The 17472-nt window shown below is 44.9% G+C and overlaps 1 protein-coding gene across 4 annotated transcripts in view; it reads left to right on the plus strand.

The window, feature by feature from the left end:
* Window positions 1-7599: 7599 nt before the first annotated feature.
* Window positions 7600-17472, plus strand: part of AGK (acylglycerol kinase) — an 80824-nt gene continuing 70951 nt past the window's right edge. For 2 of the 4 annotated variants that reach the window (XM_049641965.1, XM_049641968.1), the window contains exon 1: window positions 8412-10991. In XM_049641965.1, coding sequence (XP_049497922.1) covers window positions 10891-10991 — 101 coding nt within the window. In that variant the 5' untranslated portion in view covers window positions 8412-10890. Of the gene's footprint in view, window positions 7842-8411; window positions 10992-17472 lie in introns of those variants that run through there. The other 2 variants (XM_049641966.1, XM_049641967.1) reach the window with 2 other exon arrangements.

The raw sequence follows: 17472 nt of genomic DNA on the forward strand, positions 1-17472 counted from the left end.
AAATGGAACAAAATAGCCCAGAAATAGAGCCACATAAATATAATGAACTGATCTTTGGAAAAGAGCAAGGGCAGTACATTGAAGCAAAGATAGTCGCTTCAACAAATGGAGCTGGAAAAACGGGACATCTACGTGCAGAAAAAAAAAAAAAAAACAAAACTGAATCTAAACATAGACTTTGTACTCTTTACAAAAGTTACTTCAAACTTTTGGATCATAGACCTAAATGTAAGGTACAAATCTATAAATCTCCTAGAAGATAGGAGAAAACCTAGATGACCTTGGGTGCGGTGATGCTTTTTCAGATACAACACTAAACATGATCCCTGAAAGAAAAAAAACTGATAGGCTGGCCTTTATTAAAATGAAAAAATTATTTTGTGCAAGAGGCAATATCAAGAGAATTAGAAGACAAGCCACAGAGGTGTCTGGGTGGCTCAGTTTGTTAAGCATCTGACTCTTGATTTCAGCTTAGGTCATGATCTCACAGTCATGAATTTGAGCCCCACATCAGGCTCTGCACTGGTAGCACAGAGCCTGCTTGGGATTCTCTCTCTCTCTCTCTCTCTCTCTGCACCCCTCCCCCAGTTCATGCTCTCTATCTCTCCCAAAATAAAATAAAATGAACTTCAAAAAAAATAAGGTAAACCACAAACTGGGAGAAGACATTTGTAAAAGACACATCTGGTAACGGACAACTATTCAAAATGTGCAATGAACTCTTAAGACTCAACAATAAGAAAACAACTCGATTTTTAAAATAGGCCAAAAACCTTTACAGACCCCTCACCAAAAAAAATATACAGACGGCAAACAAGCATATGAAAAGATGTTCCACATCACGTATCATCCAGGAAATGCGAAGGAAAACAACGAGATACTACCACACACCTATTCACATGTCCCAAATCTGGAACACTGGACACGACCAAATGCTGGTGACGGTGTAGAGCAACAGGAACTCTCATTCATCACTGGTGGGAATGCAACATGGTGTGCCCACTCTGGAAGACAGTTCGGTGGTTTTGTACAAAACTAAACATATGCTTATCATATGAGCCAGCAATCATGCTTCTTGGTATTGATCCAAAGAAGTTGAAGACATGTCTACACAAAACCTCCACACATATGTTTATGGCAGACTTACTCATAATTGCCTTAACTCAGAAGCAACCAAGGTGTCCTTTGGTAGGTGAATAGATAAATAAACTGTGGTCCATCTAATGAAGTGTTATTTGGTGCTAAAAAGAAATGAGCTATCAGGCCATGAAAAGACATGAAGGAAATTTAAATGCTTATTGCGAAGTGAAAGAAGCCTATTTGAAAAGGCTACATAATGTATGACTCCAATTATATGACATTCTGGTAAAGGTAAAACTATTAATACAAAAAAAAAATCAGGGGCGCCTGGGGTGGCTCAGTCAGTTAAGCGTCCAACTTCGGCTCAGGTCATGATCTCGCGGTCCGAGAGTTTGAGCCCCATGTCAGGCTCTGTGCTGACAGCTCAGAGCCTGGAACCTGTTCCAGAATCTGTGTCTCCCTCTCTCTCTGACCCTCGCCCATTCATGCTCTGTCTCTCTCTGTCTCAAAAATAAATGTTAAAAAAAATTAAAAAAACAAAAAGTCAGTGGTTGCCAGGGTGGGGGTAGGGAAAGGTAAAGAGGCAGAACACAGAGGATTTTTAGGGCATGGAAAATTACTCTGTATGATATTATAATGATGGATATATGTCATTATACTTTCTTTAAATCCATAAGATGTACAGCACCAAGAGTTAACGGTAGGGTAAACCATGGACTTTGGCTGATTATGATGTGTCAATATAGATTCATCATTTGTAACAAATGTGCCACTCTGGTGAGAGAAGTTGATAATGTAGGAGGCTATGCAAGTGTAGGCGTAGGGACATGTATAGAAAAATCTCTGTACCTTCCTCTGAATTTTGTTATAAACCTAAAACTGCTCTAAAAAATAAAGTCTTAAAAAATTTACTCGAGGTTCATTATTGATGGAATCACCCCCTTCTTGTTCCAGAATACTTACAGTTGAATTACCCTGGGAGACTGGGTTTTGCAAAACAAAATTGGAGACCTTGTTTGATGCAATCAACGAGGACCCCACCTTTGTCGTTTTTCACTCCCATATTAAACAGGCAGCTAGAAAGTGTCAGCCAGAGCTAGATGTCGCCAGGAGTAGGTGGCAAAGGATGACAAGGAGACACATTAATAAGAGAAGTCCTGTTCAGAAAAAGGCAGGCCCATACAGAGCATGGGTGAGAATGGGCATTACAGAGGGTCTGATAAAATCCCATGTTACATTGTAGAAGATATTCTCTCTCCTAAGAATCTGCTGGTTTCTTAAAAGGCCTCATTTACATGTTTCCAATCTGGCAGTAGTAGATGCAGTGGATATTAAAGGTCACAATAAGGAAGAGATTTTGAGCATAAATACCACAAGAACACCATTTTATACTTTTCCTTAGGGGAAACTAAGTAGTCTAAAGAAGAATCTATATGCATAAAGTAAGTAAACCAAGAATGAATGTTAAAAGAATTCATACATAGTTTTCCACGGTAGAAGTTCTAACTCCTATCAGAATAGGGGGCACCTGTTCCCATAGGCAGATTTCATCCGAGATGCTACATAGAAGGCTGTTTGTGATGATTAGCACTATCTCAGGTTGTTTGAACCTTTGTCTTTTATTGTTAGTGGATCTGTAGACAGCAAGCGTGGCACAGGCCCAGGGGCCAGGGGGATGGCTGGAGAATGATTTTAGGAACAATAAACGTTGAAGCATATCATCGATATCAAGGGTATCTGCCATCTACTTTCACCCATATTCCTCATAAAAACTTATCATCTTTTTACAAGCATTGTCCTTACCATGTCTTCTACCCACCAATAGCCTGTGGCTTGCAGTTTATCAGTTCAGTGCTCTTGGCTTCAAGAAACAGAAAACCCTGACTCTAACCAGCTTATGCAATAAGGGGATTTATTATTTCACGCAATAGGACATCCAGTCTTTGAGCAAGCTCCAGGCACAGGACAACCATTTGGCTCCATGATGTTATCAACGACCCAGGTTCTTTCTGCCTTTCCCCTCCTGTCCCCTGTGAGTTAGCATTGGCCCAAACTGGTTCCCTTTGTGGCTGAACAGTGGTTATGGCTGTGATGCAGGCAGGCTGGGCTTGAGGACCCAGAGGGGGGTCCTGCAGGACCATCCAAGATGGTCCTTGGATTCACTCGGGAGAGAAATCAAACACCAGTTGGAGAAAGTGATAACTGAGTTTACTGAACACTGTGAGTGATAAGTGAAGAGGAGCAGGCAGAGTGTCTGGGAGACTCAGAAAGGGGAGAAGGAGCCTCATTGCCACTTGGGGTCAGGGGTTTAGATTGGAGAGGGGTCTGGGGTACGTGTTCCTTTAGGAATCCAGGGCAGGGTCTGATTAGAGGCAGATGCCAGGTGAATAACAGGTGTCACAAATCACCGAAGGGGGGGTGGGGGGTATCTAGGCCCGAGTCTGCCAAGCTTTGTTTGAAGCTAATGTCCTGGAACGTGTTCGGGATCTGCCTCTCTTCTTACGTGTTATCAGGTGTGGGGGGGTCTGGGCCAAAACTCAGAGAGTGATTAGCTTTCTTGTTTCTCCTTTGAAGTGGGAACATAGCTTCTTTGGTTTATTCAGAGGCAAAATATAGAACATGAGTAAATGGGGCCCAGCAGAAAAACAGCAGAGACAGAGCCTTGCTAAAATAGAGTCTGTTCCGCTTCTCTCCCTCAGCAGTTTCAGGTATCATGTACACAGATGATCCCATCGGAGGGAAAAGGCGGGACAATCTCTGCCATTTTCATCTCAGCTGTATTGGGATGCGACTCCTATACCATGCAATGTCCCCCTTTGTATTCCTACACGTATGCAGCTATCACCGCAGCCAACCATAGCACATTTCATTACTTCCCAAAGGAAATCTCATATCCATTAGCAACCATTTTCCATTTCCCCCCACAACCAGCCCCAAACCCAGCCCTGGGCAGCCTCTGCTCTGCTTGCCATCTCTGTGTACTTGCTAATTCTGGATGTTTCGTGTAAACGGAATCACATAATATGCAGTCTTTGTGACCGGTTTATTTCACCAAGCATGAGCATAATGGTTTTAAGGCCCGTTGCCATCACTTTTTTAAATCTCACCCTTTAAGGAGAATGAACCTTTCCTGAGATCTCTCAGCGGACTCATCCTTAAGACTCTTTGGTCTAAATTGAGCTATGTGCTCAATTTTTAATCCAATCGCTGGTGTTGGAGGATGAATCACTGTATGTGTCTTAAACTATGCAGACCACCTCCTGACAGTATATTCTTCACCCAGATTTCTCGAATATTATCTTTAACTTATAAATTATTTACCGTTTTCACATTTACTGCCCCTTTCTCTCTGATTTCTGGTCTCCTTCTTATAGTGACCCTTACCTTTGTGATTACATCGGACCCACCTGGATGATTCAGGATAATCTTCCCAACTCAGGAGCCGTAACTTAACCAGCCGTGCAAAGGAACAATAGGTTCCAGGGGTTAAGGGCATCTTTAGGGGGTCATTATTCTCTCTACCACAGTGTTTCTCATTCAGCACTAATGCTTTTGAAGAAGGGAGAGAAGAACACGAGATTGGGCAGAGGGAGAAGAGCTGTGATGTATCCGGACAGCCTCAGCTGACCCCGTGAGGAGCTGTGGGGCTCTCAGAGGTGTTTTACTTTGGGCCAAATGACCAAGCTTCTGAATTCCCTCCTAGATCAGTCACTGCACGTGGGCCATCCGCAGAAAGGCGTGACCTTGGTTAAGAAGGCTCACTGCATTGGAGGCTGTCCCTGAAGGGGCCGACAGCTGAAGTCTGTCTGCCCAAACTACCCCCAGCAGCTGGGGCAGCAGGTGATACATCTCTATGTCCAACACTCATGATGCCTGAAAAGAGCATTTGGGAAGTTTCCATGTTTTAGCGTCATTTGTGTCCTTACGCATGTGCAAGCTATATGTTTTAAGATGTGGCTTTCCCTATAATCCCTCCTAGGGTGGAAGGTTAAGTTTTATCAAGCATGGACAATCCTTAATTTATACCTGTGTCCCTCTGGAAGCAATCTGAGGGGACAATAGTTAGCTTAACCAACGGGCCAATGGTAGCCCAAAAAAGGTACTTACTACAGGGAAAATATTAATAGTACGAGTTATATAACTTCAAAACTAAAACTAAATGGGGTATTACAACAACGCATTAAAATGTCAGTAAATACGTGTCATGTAATGGGTCCCATTAACTCCTTGAAGATGATTTTCTGACTAATTTCTGACTTAGTCCTATTTTGATGCAGATATTTCCCATTTGCAGGTGACATATCTGAGTCATAGGACCCACTGTTTCTATCTATACAAGCGTGCAATTTAAGGAGGGAACACAAAACGTCTTTCAGAGACCTGCCCTGCCCCTCCCACCCCCACCACATTCCTCTTTTGCACATGGAATTCTGAGGTTTGTATTGTGTGGAGATGTCTCATCTTTTCTAGTTTCATAATCCATATAGAAGCCTGGGAGTTGTTTCCAGATTTCTCTGCTGGGAACACAACAGAGTGACATCGACGTCCCCATTTGCCACCATGCTGGCCACAGTGAATTAAAGCCTGCCTATTAAAGGAAGAATGTAAACTCACAAATACCCCCCCCATGGCCTGATGAGCACTTTTCAATTAGAGATGGTCCTGAGTGAGGCCTGCTATGCTGTGTATGTCTGTGTTTGCCCTCCCAGGGAGCGGCTGCCTCTCTTCTGGGGTGTGGCTTTCTCCCAGGTCGCAGAGACCCACCAGGCCACCCTTCTTCACCGGCACTCTGGGCATCTGCCTTGTGATGCCTGATCTTTCCAACAGGACATGGCTCCCACTCAACTAAAATCAAGTTTTCCTCTCCTAAGTTTTAAGAAAGAACTTCTTTCTTGATTTTCTGATTGGAAAATTATGGTAATTTCATCCACGCAGAACTTCTCTTATTTTTGGGAACTACTGTTTTGCTGAAGCCTTAAAGCTTAGTCTGCCCATTGGACAATCCAGCATCTAGACCCAGACTTTTCTAGCCTGCAGGGATGCAGTTCAGCAACTCATTTTCTTTTCTTTCTTTCTCTCTTTTTTTTTAAAGTTTATTTATTTATTTATTTACAGAGAGAGAGAAAGAGAGAGAGGGGCGAGGGGCAGAGAGAGAGAGGGAGAGAATCTCAAGCTCAATGCGGAGCCTCAACCCAGGAACCGCAAGATCATGATCTGAGCTGAAATCAAGAGTTGGAGGCCCAACTGACTGAGCCACCCAGGCACCCCAGGAACTCATTTTCAAATGCAAATATTCTAAATAGTTGGGACAGGAGAAGTGAAAATAACTGTCTCCCATGCCTTCAATATCACAACATTTTATAGCTAGAAGGTATGTTTTAGGATGATCTTCTCCCTCCCCTAATATACAGACAGAACCTCAGGAGAAAGGGCTAGCAAGTTCACGTTATCCAGTGCGGCCCAGCGAGGATTCGAACCTGGCAGAAAACGCTTTACTGCCCCATAACCTCACTGGATGTTCTCATTTTTCCTAAAATATACATCCAGGGGAAGATAGGAAGGATACATGTCTGCATGTACCAAATGGGGAATTTAGAATGCAAGCTCTATGAATGCAGGCACCATGCAGGGTGCTGTACATGAGTGCATCCCCAGTCTACACGCAGCAAAGTTGGTTGAGGGAATGATGGAAAGAAGAAGGTAAGAAAGAAATCTGGATTGACTAGTTTGGTTCTAACACCAACGTTGGGGGTGGGGGTGGGGGTGAGGAAGGGAGAGGTACTGGTGGGAAGAGGACAGAATTAAAACTGCCATCTGGTGGTCAGCATTGGCCCTGGCTTCTTTGTAGCTCTCTTGCTGTCTGGAATTTACTCAATACGTGGTGGCGGAGAGATGTTTAAAACGTAAACCACATCACATCGCCCCTCTGGCTGAACTCCTCATGGGTAGGTGCTGTCTATGCGTATCTAGCCAACAGAACCTAGTAAAGCACCTGGAATGAATGAGACAACCAATCCACCAATGGATCAGGAACTATTTGCCCCATTTTGCAAATGAGTAAGCCAAAACCCAAAGGGAAAAAGTGAGTAAGGGTCACACAGGGTAGCGACAGTTCTGGCACCAGGACCCAGGCCAGGTGACGTCCCATACGGCGGTATAACGTCCAAACTCCTTACCACCACCGCCTGTGGGGCCCACCTCCCCAGCTTAGTCCTTTGCCTCCTCGCCTGCCCTGACCGCCACCTGCCAAACTGCCTCAGGCCTTAGAGCTTTTGCACCGGCTGTTCCCTCCCCCAGGCGCTCCCTTCCTCCAGATCCTTGGGGACCTGCTCCCTCTCCTTCAGATCGGTTGCCCCTTACTCGGAAGGGCTGAGACTGCCTCCTCCTCACTCTCTTGATTCCACGCATTTCGGGTTTTTTTTTTTTTTTTTTTTTTTCTTTTTCGTACTTCTGATCTCAATTTACCCTGTTCGTTTATTTTCCGATTTAGTACCAGGTCCCCAAACAGCGTTTGCCTTGGTAGGCTTCCCATAAAATACTGTGGAGCGACAAACGGAGGGGTGAAGGGAGGAACGGACGAAAAAACGAGCGAAGCAGAAACGAAGGCGGCCCTCAGGCTGCGGCCCCCGTACGCCGCACGGTCCCGGCGCGTCGGGAAGGCGCAGCGGAACCCGAGGGCGGAGGCGCGGTTTCCCTTAAAAGCGCGGGGGAAGCTTGAGGGAGCACACAGGAAGGCAGGGCGCGGAGCGGGAGCGGCCCGGGTGAGCGGCGCGGGGCCCGGGAGGGGAGCGGAGCCCCGGGCGCTGGGACGGGGCCGGGCCGGGGGTTCCAGGGCGCGGGGGCGCAGCCGCGGGAGCCCGCCTGGGCCGGGGGTCCGGGCGGCGGGTGCGGGCGGGGGGATGGCGGGGTCCCGGTTGTCACGCTGGGAGTCAGCTGGCCTGGGTTCTGGTACTGGAGCTGTCGCTAGCCTGTGTGACCCTTACTCCCTTTTTCCCTTTGGGCTTCGGCTTACTCACTTGCAAGATGGGGCGAGTAGTTGCTGATCGATGGATGGGTTCATTCATTCCAGATGCTTTACTAGGTTCTGTTTGCTAGAGATGCATAGACAGCACCTACCCACGAGGGGTTCACAGCCTAGTGAGAAAATCCCCACCTGACAGGTGAGGAGGGTTGAATACAATTAGAATTGGGGAGTTCTTAAACAAACAAAACACCACCACCAACCAACCAACCTGCCCATCTGCTTTTTCAGAGGAGAGATGTTGATTTGAACGTATAACATTGAGACTTCCACAGAGATTGAGGAGTAAGAATTCTTTTGGGTACCTAGAAGGAATATGCATTGTTAGCTAATACATTGCACATTGCCATGGCAACTTACATACTTACAGAGAAATTTACAAAGGGCATTCACAGTTCTTTGGGGTGTGATCTTTTGAGCCAAAGGAGCCGGTGGCGTATTCTGATTTTACTGACAAGGGGAGAGAGGTAGAGGTTAAATGACTTACCCAGGCTCTCGCTGTCTGGAAGTAATTAAGCAACTCTAGAATTGAGGCCTCAGGACCCTTGCACCAGTGCTTTTTCCACTGGGGCCTTGCGTGTTTGCACGTTTTTATAATGTACGAATCACTGTTTTGTGACAAAAAGGGAGTTCCACTGGATCTTTAAACAGACTTTTATTGACTCTTAAATTGTCCTCTAATACTGTTGACATTTCTACCCATGCCTTGGGGGATTTTTTAAAAATTATTTTTTTTAATGTTTTATTCCTTTTTGAGAGACAGGGAGAGACAGAGTGTGAGCAGTGGAGGTGCAGAGAGAGAGAGAGAGGGAGACACAGATTCCGAAGCAGGCTCCGGGCTCTGAGCTGTCAGCACAGAGCCCGACACGGGGCTTGAACCCACAGACCACAAGATCATGACCTGAGCCGGAGCCAGATGCTTCATGGACTGAGACACCCACGTGCCCCGGCCTTGGGTGATTTTTTATCTGCAGTCAAACTTGACCTCCTTCACACTGAAGAGTCCCAAATCTGTATCTTCTACCCAACTTCTCCTAACTCCAAACTGCTAAATCCAGACATCCACTGATCATTTGGGTATCCACTTGGATGTTCTGCAGGCATCTCAAACTCACTGTCTCCTCAACTGCACACATTACATTTCTCCACGAACCTATGTTCCAGATCTAATGATGGAAATCCTTATTCAGTCGGTCGCCCAAGCACAAACCTGGCTTGGTTTCTGCTCTCCCTTCCTACAAGTGGGCAAGTGAGGTTTCTAGGCCAGGAGCGGGCGTGGTGGGGGGGGGGGCGGTGGTCAGTGGATAGAAAATTAGGTTTGATGAAGAGTGGACAGTCACAGAGGAATATGGTAAGTTGAGTTCCAGGAAATTGAAGTTAACAGGAAACTTAGCAAGGCATGTTTGTTAGGATTCTTCTTGGCATCCTTTTTTCTTTGCAGGTGATGCTCCTTCTGGGTTTAGGGAGGGTACCTCATATATGAGGATTTTATGACCTATTTCAGGGAAGACGAGTCAGGTGGTGAGGCTAAAGTGACCTTCCTGCTTTTGACAGTGTCTCAGACTCCTTTAGCTTAAAATATTCACCATGCTAAGTTGCTATATTTTGGGGGTGGTGCATCCTGAACCCTGTCACATTCAGCAGTTAGCTAGCTATCGATTGTTATGTGCCCGATCTTATTTTAGGCCCTGGGGGTACAGCAGGGACCAGAACCAAGTCCTTGCTCTTGTGGAGTTTATGTTCCTTTGGGGTAGGCTACTAAAGAAATCAGCAAATAAAGACCATCCAGTGATAAGTGCTGTGAAGAAAACAAACAGAATAAGGATCTATACGGTTACTTGGTTTTTTAGTAAAGTTGTATTAATTTACCTTGCTCACAGGAGTGCACGAGAGGGTCGATTCTCATTTTGTCATCTGTGAATACGATCATTCAAAAGTTTGTTACTTTGAGAGGTGAACAGTGATAGTTCCTTGTAGTTTGCATGTCTTTGATTACTCAGGAAGTTGAAAACTGCACACAGCCATTTGTATTAGTGCTTCATGGAATTTTCTCTGTGTGTGTGTGTGTGTGTGTGTGTGTGTTCTCTGCTCTGTTTATTTTCCTGTTGAGTGGCTAGTGTTTTCCTCTATTTTGAATAAGCTCTTTATATTACTTATCTATTATTGAGTCGTTTGTGTGTAAAAATTTTAATGTTTATTTTTGAGAGAGAATGCAGGGAAGGGGCAGAGAGGAAGGGGACAGAGAATCTGAAAGGGCCTCTGTGCTGCCAGCAGTGAGCCAGACACGGGGCTTGAACTCACAAACCAAGAGATCATGCCCTGAGCCAAAGTCAGTCGCTCAACCAACTGAGCCACCTAGGTACCCCTTTTATTAGTTTTTATTTTCTTTTAATTTTTAAAACTGTTTATTTAGACAAACACTCTTAAACAGTGGTATAGTGACTGTAGGAAGAAAGAAAAAGCAGGAGGCCTGGAATTGCCTTCTTCTCTGCCCTTCCCCCGCCTTGCTTCTAATACAGTGAGGCATAAGGGAGCAGAGAGGGGAAGAAGTGAGTTCAGGTAGAAGGAAAGAAAGAAAGAAGAGGCAGGTGGGCAGTGAGAAGATTTGGTGAGACCGGAAGGGAGCAGGTGGGAAGAGGCCAGAGGAACGGTAACAAGGAACAGGAGTGAGGGAAGGAAATGGGCAGGATGGGCAGATGGAAGGCGTCATGGGGCCTCTACACAATTACCTTGGGTACTGACCTTTTTCTTTTTCTGCTTCTATTAAGCTAGCAAATCCCTAGGAGAAGATGACCGTGTTCTTTAAAACACTTAGAAATCATTGGAAGAAAACTACAGCTGGGATCTGTCTGCTGACATGGGGAAGCCATTGGCTGTATGGAAAACACTGGTAAATATCGGACAGCCCCCACCCACCCCACCTTCAACCTCCAACAGTATAAAAGGGCCCAAGGTCAAAATCTTGCTCAGCTGTGCTCCTCTCTAGAACACATTGTGGTGTAAAAGAAAAATAAATGTTAAAACCACAAAGACCAAGGCTTCTTGTAATCAGTTCTGGAAAATTGTAACTATAACAGTGCCATCAACACTGGATAACAGCGGATATAGATTGTGATATAGATTGTGAGATCAGAAGCTGAACAAATTGAGACCCAGCCTAGGGAGAGAGGAGTCACTTCCCAAGTTCTTACTAGACAGGGATTGAACTCCTATGTCTCCTCGGGATTTCATTCCTTCTGTTTCTTACTACAGCCTCTTGATCTGTTATCACTGCTGTTGTAGGACCCTGAGTGAATCTGCTTCCTCCAACCCCTGTGACTTTCCACATTTATACAGTTAGCCCGGGTTAATTTAAATGAGACAAAGACTTTCAAACCTTTTGACTGAATAAGGAGTTCAACAGTCATGGGTTTTATTAGCCTCTAGGCATGAAGGGAGAAGAAAGTGCCAGAGCTCCCTCTGATTTAGCATGATAATAAGATTTCAGTAACATTTTTATATGAAAATTATCCAAACAATTAAGAGAGCCAATCAAGTTACAGTATTTTGGGGATTAAGCTTTTGTAATCCACATTGGAAGTCTCCACATTTGAAAGGAGATTCATACTGATATTTTTGTAAACCATCTCAGTTCACCACTGTCAGAGATAATCTGGGGATGCTACATGGTGTCTAGTTTTTCACAGCTGTAGATTGAATGGGACATATCCCCTTTCCCCCCAAGTATTCTCAAGGCTCAGCACTTGAATTCCATTAGCTAGCATGTAAAGAACAGACCTGAGAAGCTTATTTAAAATGTTTTTTGATGTTTATTTACTTTTGAGAGAGACAGAGACAGAATGTGAGTGGGTTGGGGCAGAGAGACGGGGAGGCACAGAATCTGAAGCAGGCTGCAGGCTCCGAGCTGTCAGCACAGCCCGACGCGGGGCTCGAACTCATGAGCTGTGAGATCATGACCTGAGCCGAAGTCGGACGCTCAACTGACTGACCCACCCAGGCGCCCCGTGTATACTACCAATTTTAAGTTTCTCAGATCTGGGGGCACCTGGGTGGCTCAGTCGGTTGAGCGTCTGACTTCGGCTCAGGTCATGATCTTGTGGTTTGTGGGTTCGGGCCCCACATCGGGCTCTGTGCTGACAGCTTAGAGCCTGGAGCCTGCTTAGGATTCTGTGTCTCCCTCTCTCTGACCCTCCCCCATTCACTCTCTGTCTTTCTCTGTCTCAAAAATAAATAAACATTAAAAAAAAAATTGGTAGTATGTTAAAAAAAAAAAAAGTGGAGGAAATGTTATCACAAATGGAATGTGAAAACTATAATGTGTGCTTTTTCTCCCTTTTCTAACTACCCTTGAGTCCTTATACTGTCTGCCTGGGTGGGAACTAGGATTCCCTTTGCAGGAGCACCTGCTCCAGGCGACAGGGAAGTCCATTCGGGACACCTGCCCATCCCACACCCTAAGGATCACTGCTGTTTCTGCTACCAGGTGAAGATTTGAGGAAATAACCATGTTCAAGATGTCTTGTAGGCACCCTCATAATTTTTTGCCAGTGTTATCTTGAGACTTTAAAAGAGGCCCGCTCCTTCTGAATTAGATCAGAAACAGCTTGATCTTGTAGTAGGAGCCTGCCTTTGGCTTCTTTTGGCTCTGGTTCCATCCTTGACATTCAAGGGTGCGTTCAAAATGCAAACCCCTGTTGTCCTGTTGCTCTTCCTTTCTTCTGACTTTTCTCCTCCATTCTTTCATGCCATGTGGTCTTTCTGTTTTTTAATTGTAGTAGAAAACACCTAAAATTTGTCACCTTAGCCCTTTTTAAGTGTACCAGCAGTAGAGTTAAGTATGTTCCCATTGTTGTGCAAGTGAGCTCTAGAGTTTTTTCATCTTACAAAACTGAAACTCTGTACCCATCAAACACAACTCTCCATTTCCTCTCCCCGCCCAGCCCCTGGCAACCACCAGTCTGCTTTCTGTTTCTGTCAGTTTGACTACTTTAGGGACCTTGCATGAGTGTTGTCATATAGTATTTGTGTTCTGTGACTGGCTTACTTCACTTAGCGTAACGTTCTTAAGGTTCATCAATGTCGTAGCAGATGGCAGGATTTCATTCTTTTAAAAGGCTGAATAATATTCCATCATACGCATGTACCTAACACATTTTCTCTATCCAGTCGTTGTTGATGGACATTTGGGTTGCTTCTCCCTCTCGGCTATTGTGAATAATGCTACTACAATGAATTTGAGTGAGCAGATAGTCCTTCCAGATCCTGTTTTCAATGCTTTTGGGTGTACACCCAGAAGTGGGATTGCTAGATCATAGGGTAGTTCCAGTTTTAAGTTTTTGAGGAAGCACTATTCTGTTTTCCGTACTGGTTGTACCATTTCACAGACACGAGGTTTCCCATCTTGCCACATCCTCACCATCGCTTGTTATTTGTGTTTTGTTTTGCTTTGCTTTTGATAGTGGCCATCGTAATGGGTATGATATGGGTATCTTGTGGTTTTGATTTGCATTTCCCTAATAATTAGTGATGTTGAGCATCCTCTCGTATACTGTTTGGCCATTTGTTTATCTTTGGAGAAATGTCTGTTCAAATTCTTGGCCCGTTTTTAAAAATCAGGTTCCTGGGGTGCCTAGGTGGCTACGTCGGTTGAGGGTCCGACTTCGGCTCAGGTCATGATCTCACAGTTTGTGAGTTCGAGCCCTGCTTTGGGCTCTGTGCTGACAGCTCAGAGTCTGGAGCCTGCTTCGGATTCTGTGTCTCCCTCTCTCTCTGCTCCTCCCCTGTTCACACACACACACACTCTCTCTCTCTCTCTCTCTCAAAAATAAAGATTAAAAAAAAATTAAAAAAAAATCAGGTTCCTTGGGGTTTTTTTGTTGTTGGTGAGTTGTAGGAATTCTTTAATCCCTTAGGAGATAGATGATTTGCAAATGTTTCCTTTCATTTCATAGGCTGCCTTTTCCCTCTTTTGATGGTGTCCTTTGATGCCCAGAAGTTTTAAAGTTTGGTGTAATCCCATTTGTCTATTTCTATTTTTGTTGCCTCTCTTATTGGTGTCATATCTAAGAATTCACTGCCAAATTCAGTGTTAGGAAGCTTTCCTCCCTGTGTTTTCCTCTAGGAGTTTTATAACTTTAGGTCCTATAGTTAGGTCTTTAATCCATTTTGAGTCCTTTCCCCATTGTGTGGTCTTGGCATCCTTGTCTAACATCCATCGATCATATATGCCAGCCCGTTTTTTAAAATTTTTACTTCTGGGTGCTCTGTTCTATTCTGCTGGTCTGTATATTCATGCCCATACCATTGGCTTTAGTAGCTTTGTAATATGTTTTGAAATTAGGAAGTGTGAGGCCTCCAACTTTGTTCAAGATTCTTTTGGATATTCAAGGTCCCTTGTGTTACATATGAATTTAGGATTTTTTTTTTCTATTTCTGCAAAACATGCCACTGAAATTTTGATAGGGATTGCATTGAATCTGCAGCTTATTTGGGTGGTACGCACATTTTTATGATATTAAGTCTTCCAGTGCATGAACACGGATGTCTTTCCACTTACTTGTATCGTTCTTTCAGCAGTGTTTTGTAGTTTTTAGTGTACAAGTCTTTCACCTGCTTGGGTTATATTTATTCCTAAATATACTTTTTTTTTTTTTTTGTTGCTCTATTGTAAATGGGATTATTTTCTTAATTTCCTTTTTGGGTTGTTCATTGTTAGTATATAAAAACTGGATTTTTATGTGCTGATTTTGTATTCTGCAATGTTGCTAAATTTGTATTTTCTAACAGTTTTTTTTGTTGTGTGGAATCTTTAGGGTTTTCTATGTAAAAGATCATGTCCTCTGCAAGCAGATAATTTTTCATCCTTTCCAATTTGGATGCCTTTTATTTCTTTTTCTTGACTAATTACTCTGTCTAGGACTTCCAATACCACACCGAATACAAGTGGCAAATCCTTGCCTTGTTCCTGATCTTTGAGAAAAAGCTTTCAGTTTCTCACTGTTGAGTATGGTGTCAGCTGTGGGCTTTACACATGGGTTCTTTGGTTATGTTCAGATTATTTCTTGTTATTGTCTTTTAACTTTTATCTATATATCCTTATCCTTAAAAAATTTTTTTCTAATGTTTGTTTATTTTTGAGAGAGAGAGAGCACCTGTGCGCATGAGTGGGGGAGGGACAGGGAGTGGGAGACACAGAATCTGAAACAGGCTCCAGGCTCTGAGCTGTCAGCACAGAGCCTGATGTGAGGCTCGATCTCTGAACAGCAAGGTAATGACCTGAGCCGAAGTCGGGCACTTAACTGACTGAGCCACCCAGGCACCCCTATGTATCCTCAGCCTTTTCATATAGCAATCTTCACTTTCGTTCTTTATATTAATCTGCTTTTTTCCTGAGAAAATCTTCTCTGCGGCTCTCTTGAGTAGGAGCTGCCTTGCCCCTTCAAATGGGTTGTAAGGTGGGGTTGACATCTCTTAGCTCCTCAGTACCTGTTTCAAACAGTTCGTCTTCCATCTTCTTATACAAGTCTCTTTTACTTTGAGGCTCAGAGTATCGGGCTATATCCTACAACTGTAAACCTTCTGGCTTTCTGGGATCTCACTTATGTTAGTTGTAGGCTTCAGTGCCTGGTTGACCAGTGTCCTTTTCCCGCCGAGTCTTGTTACCTTCTGGTGTACCCCGAGTATACATGCACGTGACCCGTGTACCAGCCTGGCCTTCCTTTCCTGACTTCGTCTACTTCCAGGACTTTCACTGCTGCTCCGCCTTCTTCTGGGTCCCCCCGACCCTCCGTGGCTGAGACCTTCTCAATGCTTGCCCCTGTTCTTCTTCTGAAATCTGGAACTTCAGTATCGCAGTCTCTCAGTCTTCTATTATTCCACGTTTCCCAACCTTACTCGTATTTTTTAATATTACCAAGACTTCTTGTCCCTGAGAGCCTCCAGTTTCTTCCAAATCCATCACTCTTTGCTGCTTTCTTCACTTTTTCCCTCGATTTCTTGATGCGCCTGTCACACACTTCTCAGCTGCACTTTTCACGAGTCCTCCTGGCTTTTTCTTTTTTCCTTTGAGAGAGAGCGAGAGCATGTGCATGCAGGGGCTGGGCAGAAGGAGAGGGAGAATCTCAAGCAGACTCCATGCTCAGCACAGAGCCTGACAAGGCTCTATCCCATCACCCTGGGATCGTGAGCTGACATCTGACAGCCCCAGCTGCCCCTCTCTGAGAGGATGTTTCACCTAGGACGGTGCTCAGAGCTGGTCCTGTCTCCAGCCTGTTCCTGCCTGGCTCAGGGGTGCTTGTGTCTGGGGAATGCCCTCTTCTTTTCCCTGTCCCTTGCTCATGGCTTGGCTGGCACTCCACCCACGGCCTTGTTGCTATGTACCCACCTGGGAGCCCCTACGGACACCCTGAGGGCCCTCTCTTGACTCCATTCAGCCAGAGGCAGGCAGCCCTCCCTCCCTTATTCACAGCATGGAGCCCGACTCAGGACTCAATCCCATGACCCTGGGATCGTGACCGGAGCTGAAATCGAGAGGTGGACGCCCAACCGACGGAGTCACCCAGGTGCCCTCCCTGGCCTTTTCTCTCCCTCGTTCCTCCTCCTTTTCACAGTTAAGCTGTTTGAGTAGATTTTGTCTTCTTCCCTACCTCCTACTCATTCTATATCCCATGCAGTCTTTGTTAGAATTATTCTCACCAGTTTTACTTCTCATTCTTTTTGACAGCTCAGCTTTAGACACAGTTACTGTCCTTGAAATAATTTTTTCATTGCTTTCTGTTTTTGTTCGTCTGCGTCTGGCTATTCCACCTCCTCCTCGTTGACTCCTCCTCTCCACTCATACATTAGGGAAGCGGTTCCTTCGGGCCCTGCCACATTACGTCCTTTCTCTACGTAATCTCATCTACTCAATCTCATCTACTCAATGCCTGCAGTTTCCAGCTGTTTGTAGACCAGTCCCAGGTTTGTTGCCCTAAAGACCTCTTCGCGGCTCCAGACCTGTATGTGCACTCACCTGCTTCCTTAACGCGTCTGCTTGCATGCTTCACAGATAGATGCCTCAAGCTCGGCTGGCTGAAGAGCAAAAGCTCGCTGGCCACACCTGCCCTTCTCAGTGATTGGTACCACTCACCATCTATCTAACCTCCCAAACTAGAGATGTGAACCTCATCCCCCATCTGTCCTTCATTCTCCTTTCCTACATTCAGGCTGTACATTCTAAGCGATTTTGCCTTTTCTAAATCTCGGAACGTATTTGATTTCTTTTGCCAGCTCTGCTGTCGCCACCACAGTACCATCATCTCTTGCCTGGATTCTGTTTAGTTTTTGAGAGAGAGAGAGAGAGAGAGAGAGAGAGAGAGAGAGAGAGAGAGAGA

Source organism: Panthera uncia, chromosome A2 (assembly GCF_023721935.1).
Source record: "Panthera uncia isolate 11264 chromosome A2, Puncia_PCG_1.0, whole genome shotgun sequence".
Taxonomy (NCBI): Eukaryota; Metazoa; Chordata; class Mammalia; order Carnivora; family Felidae; genus Panthera; species Panthera uncia.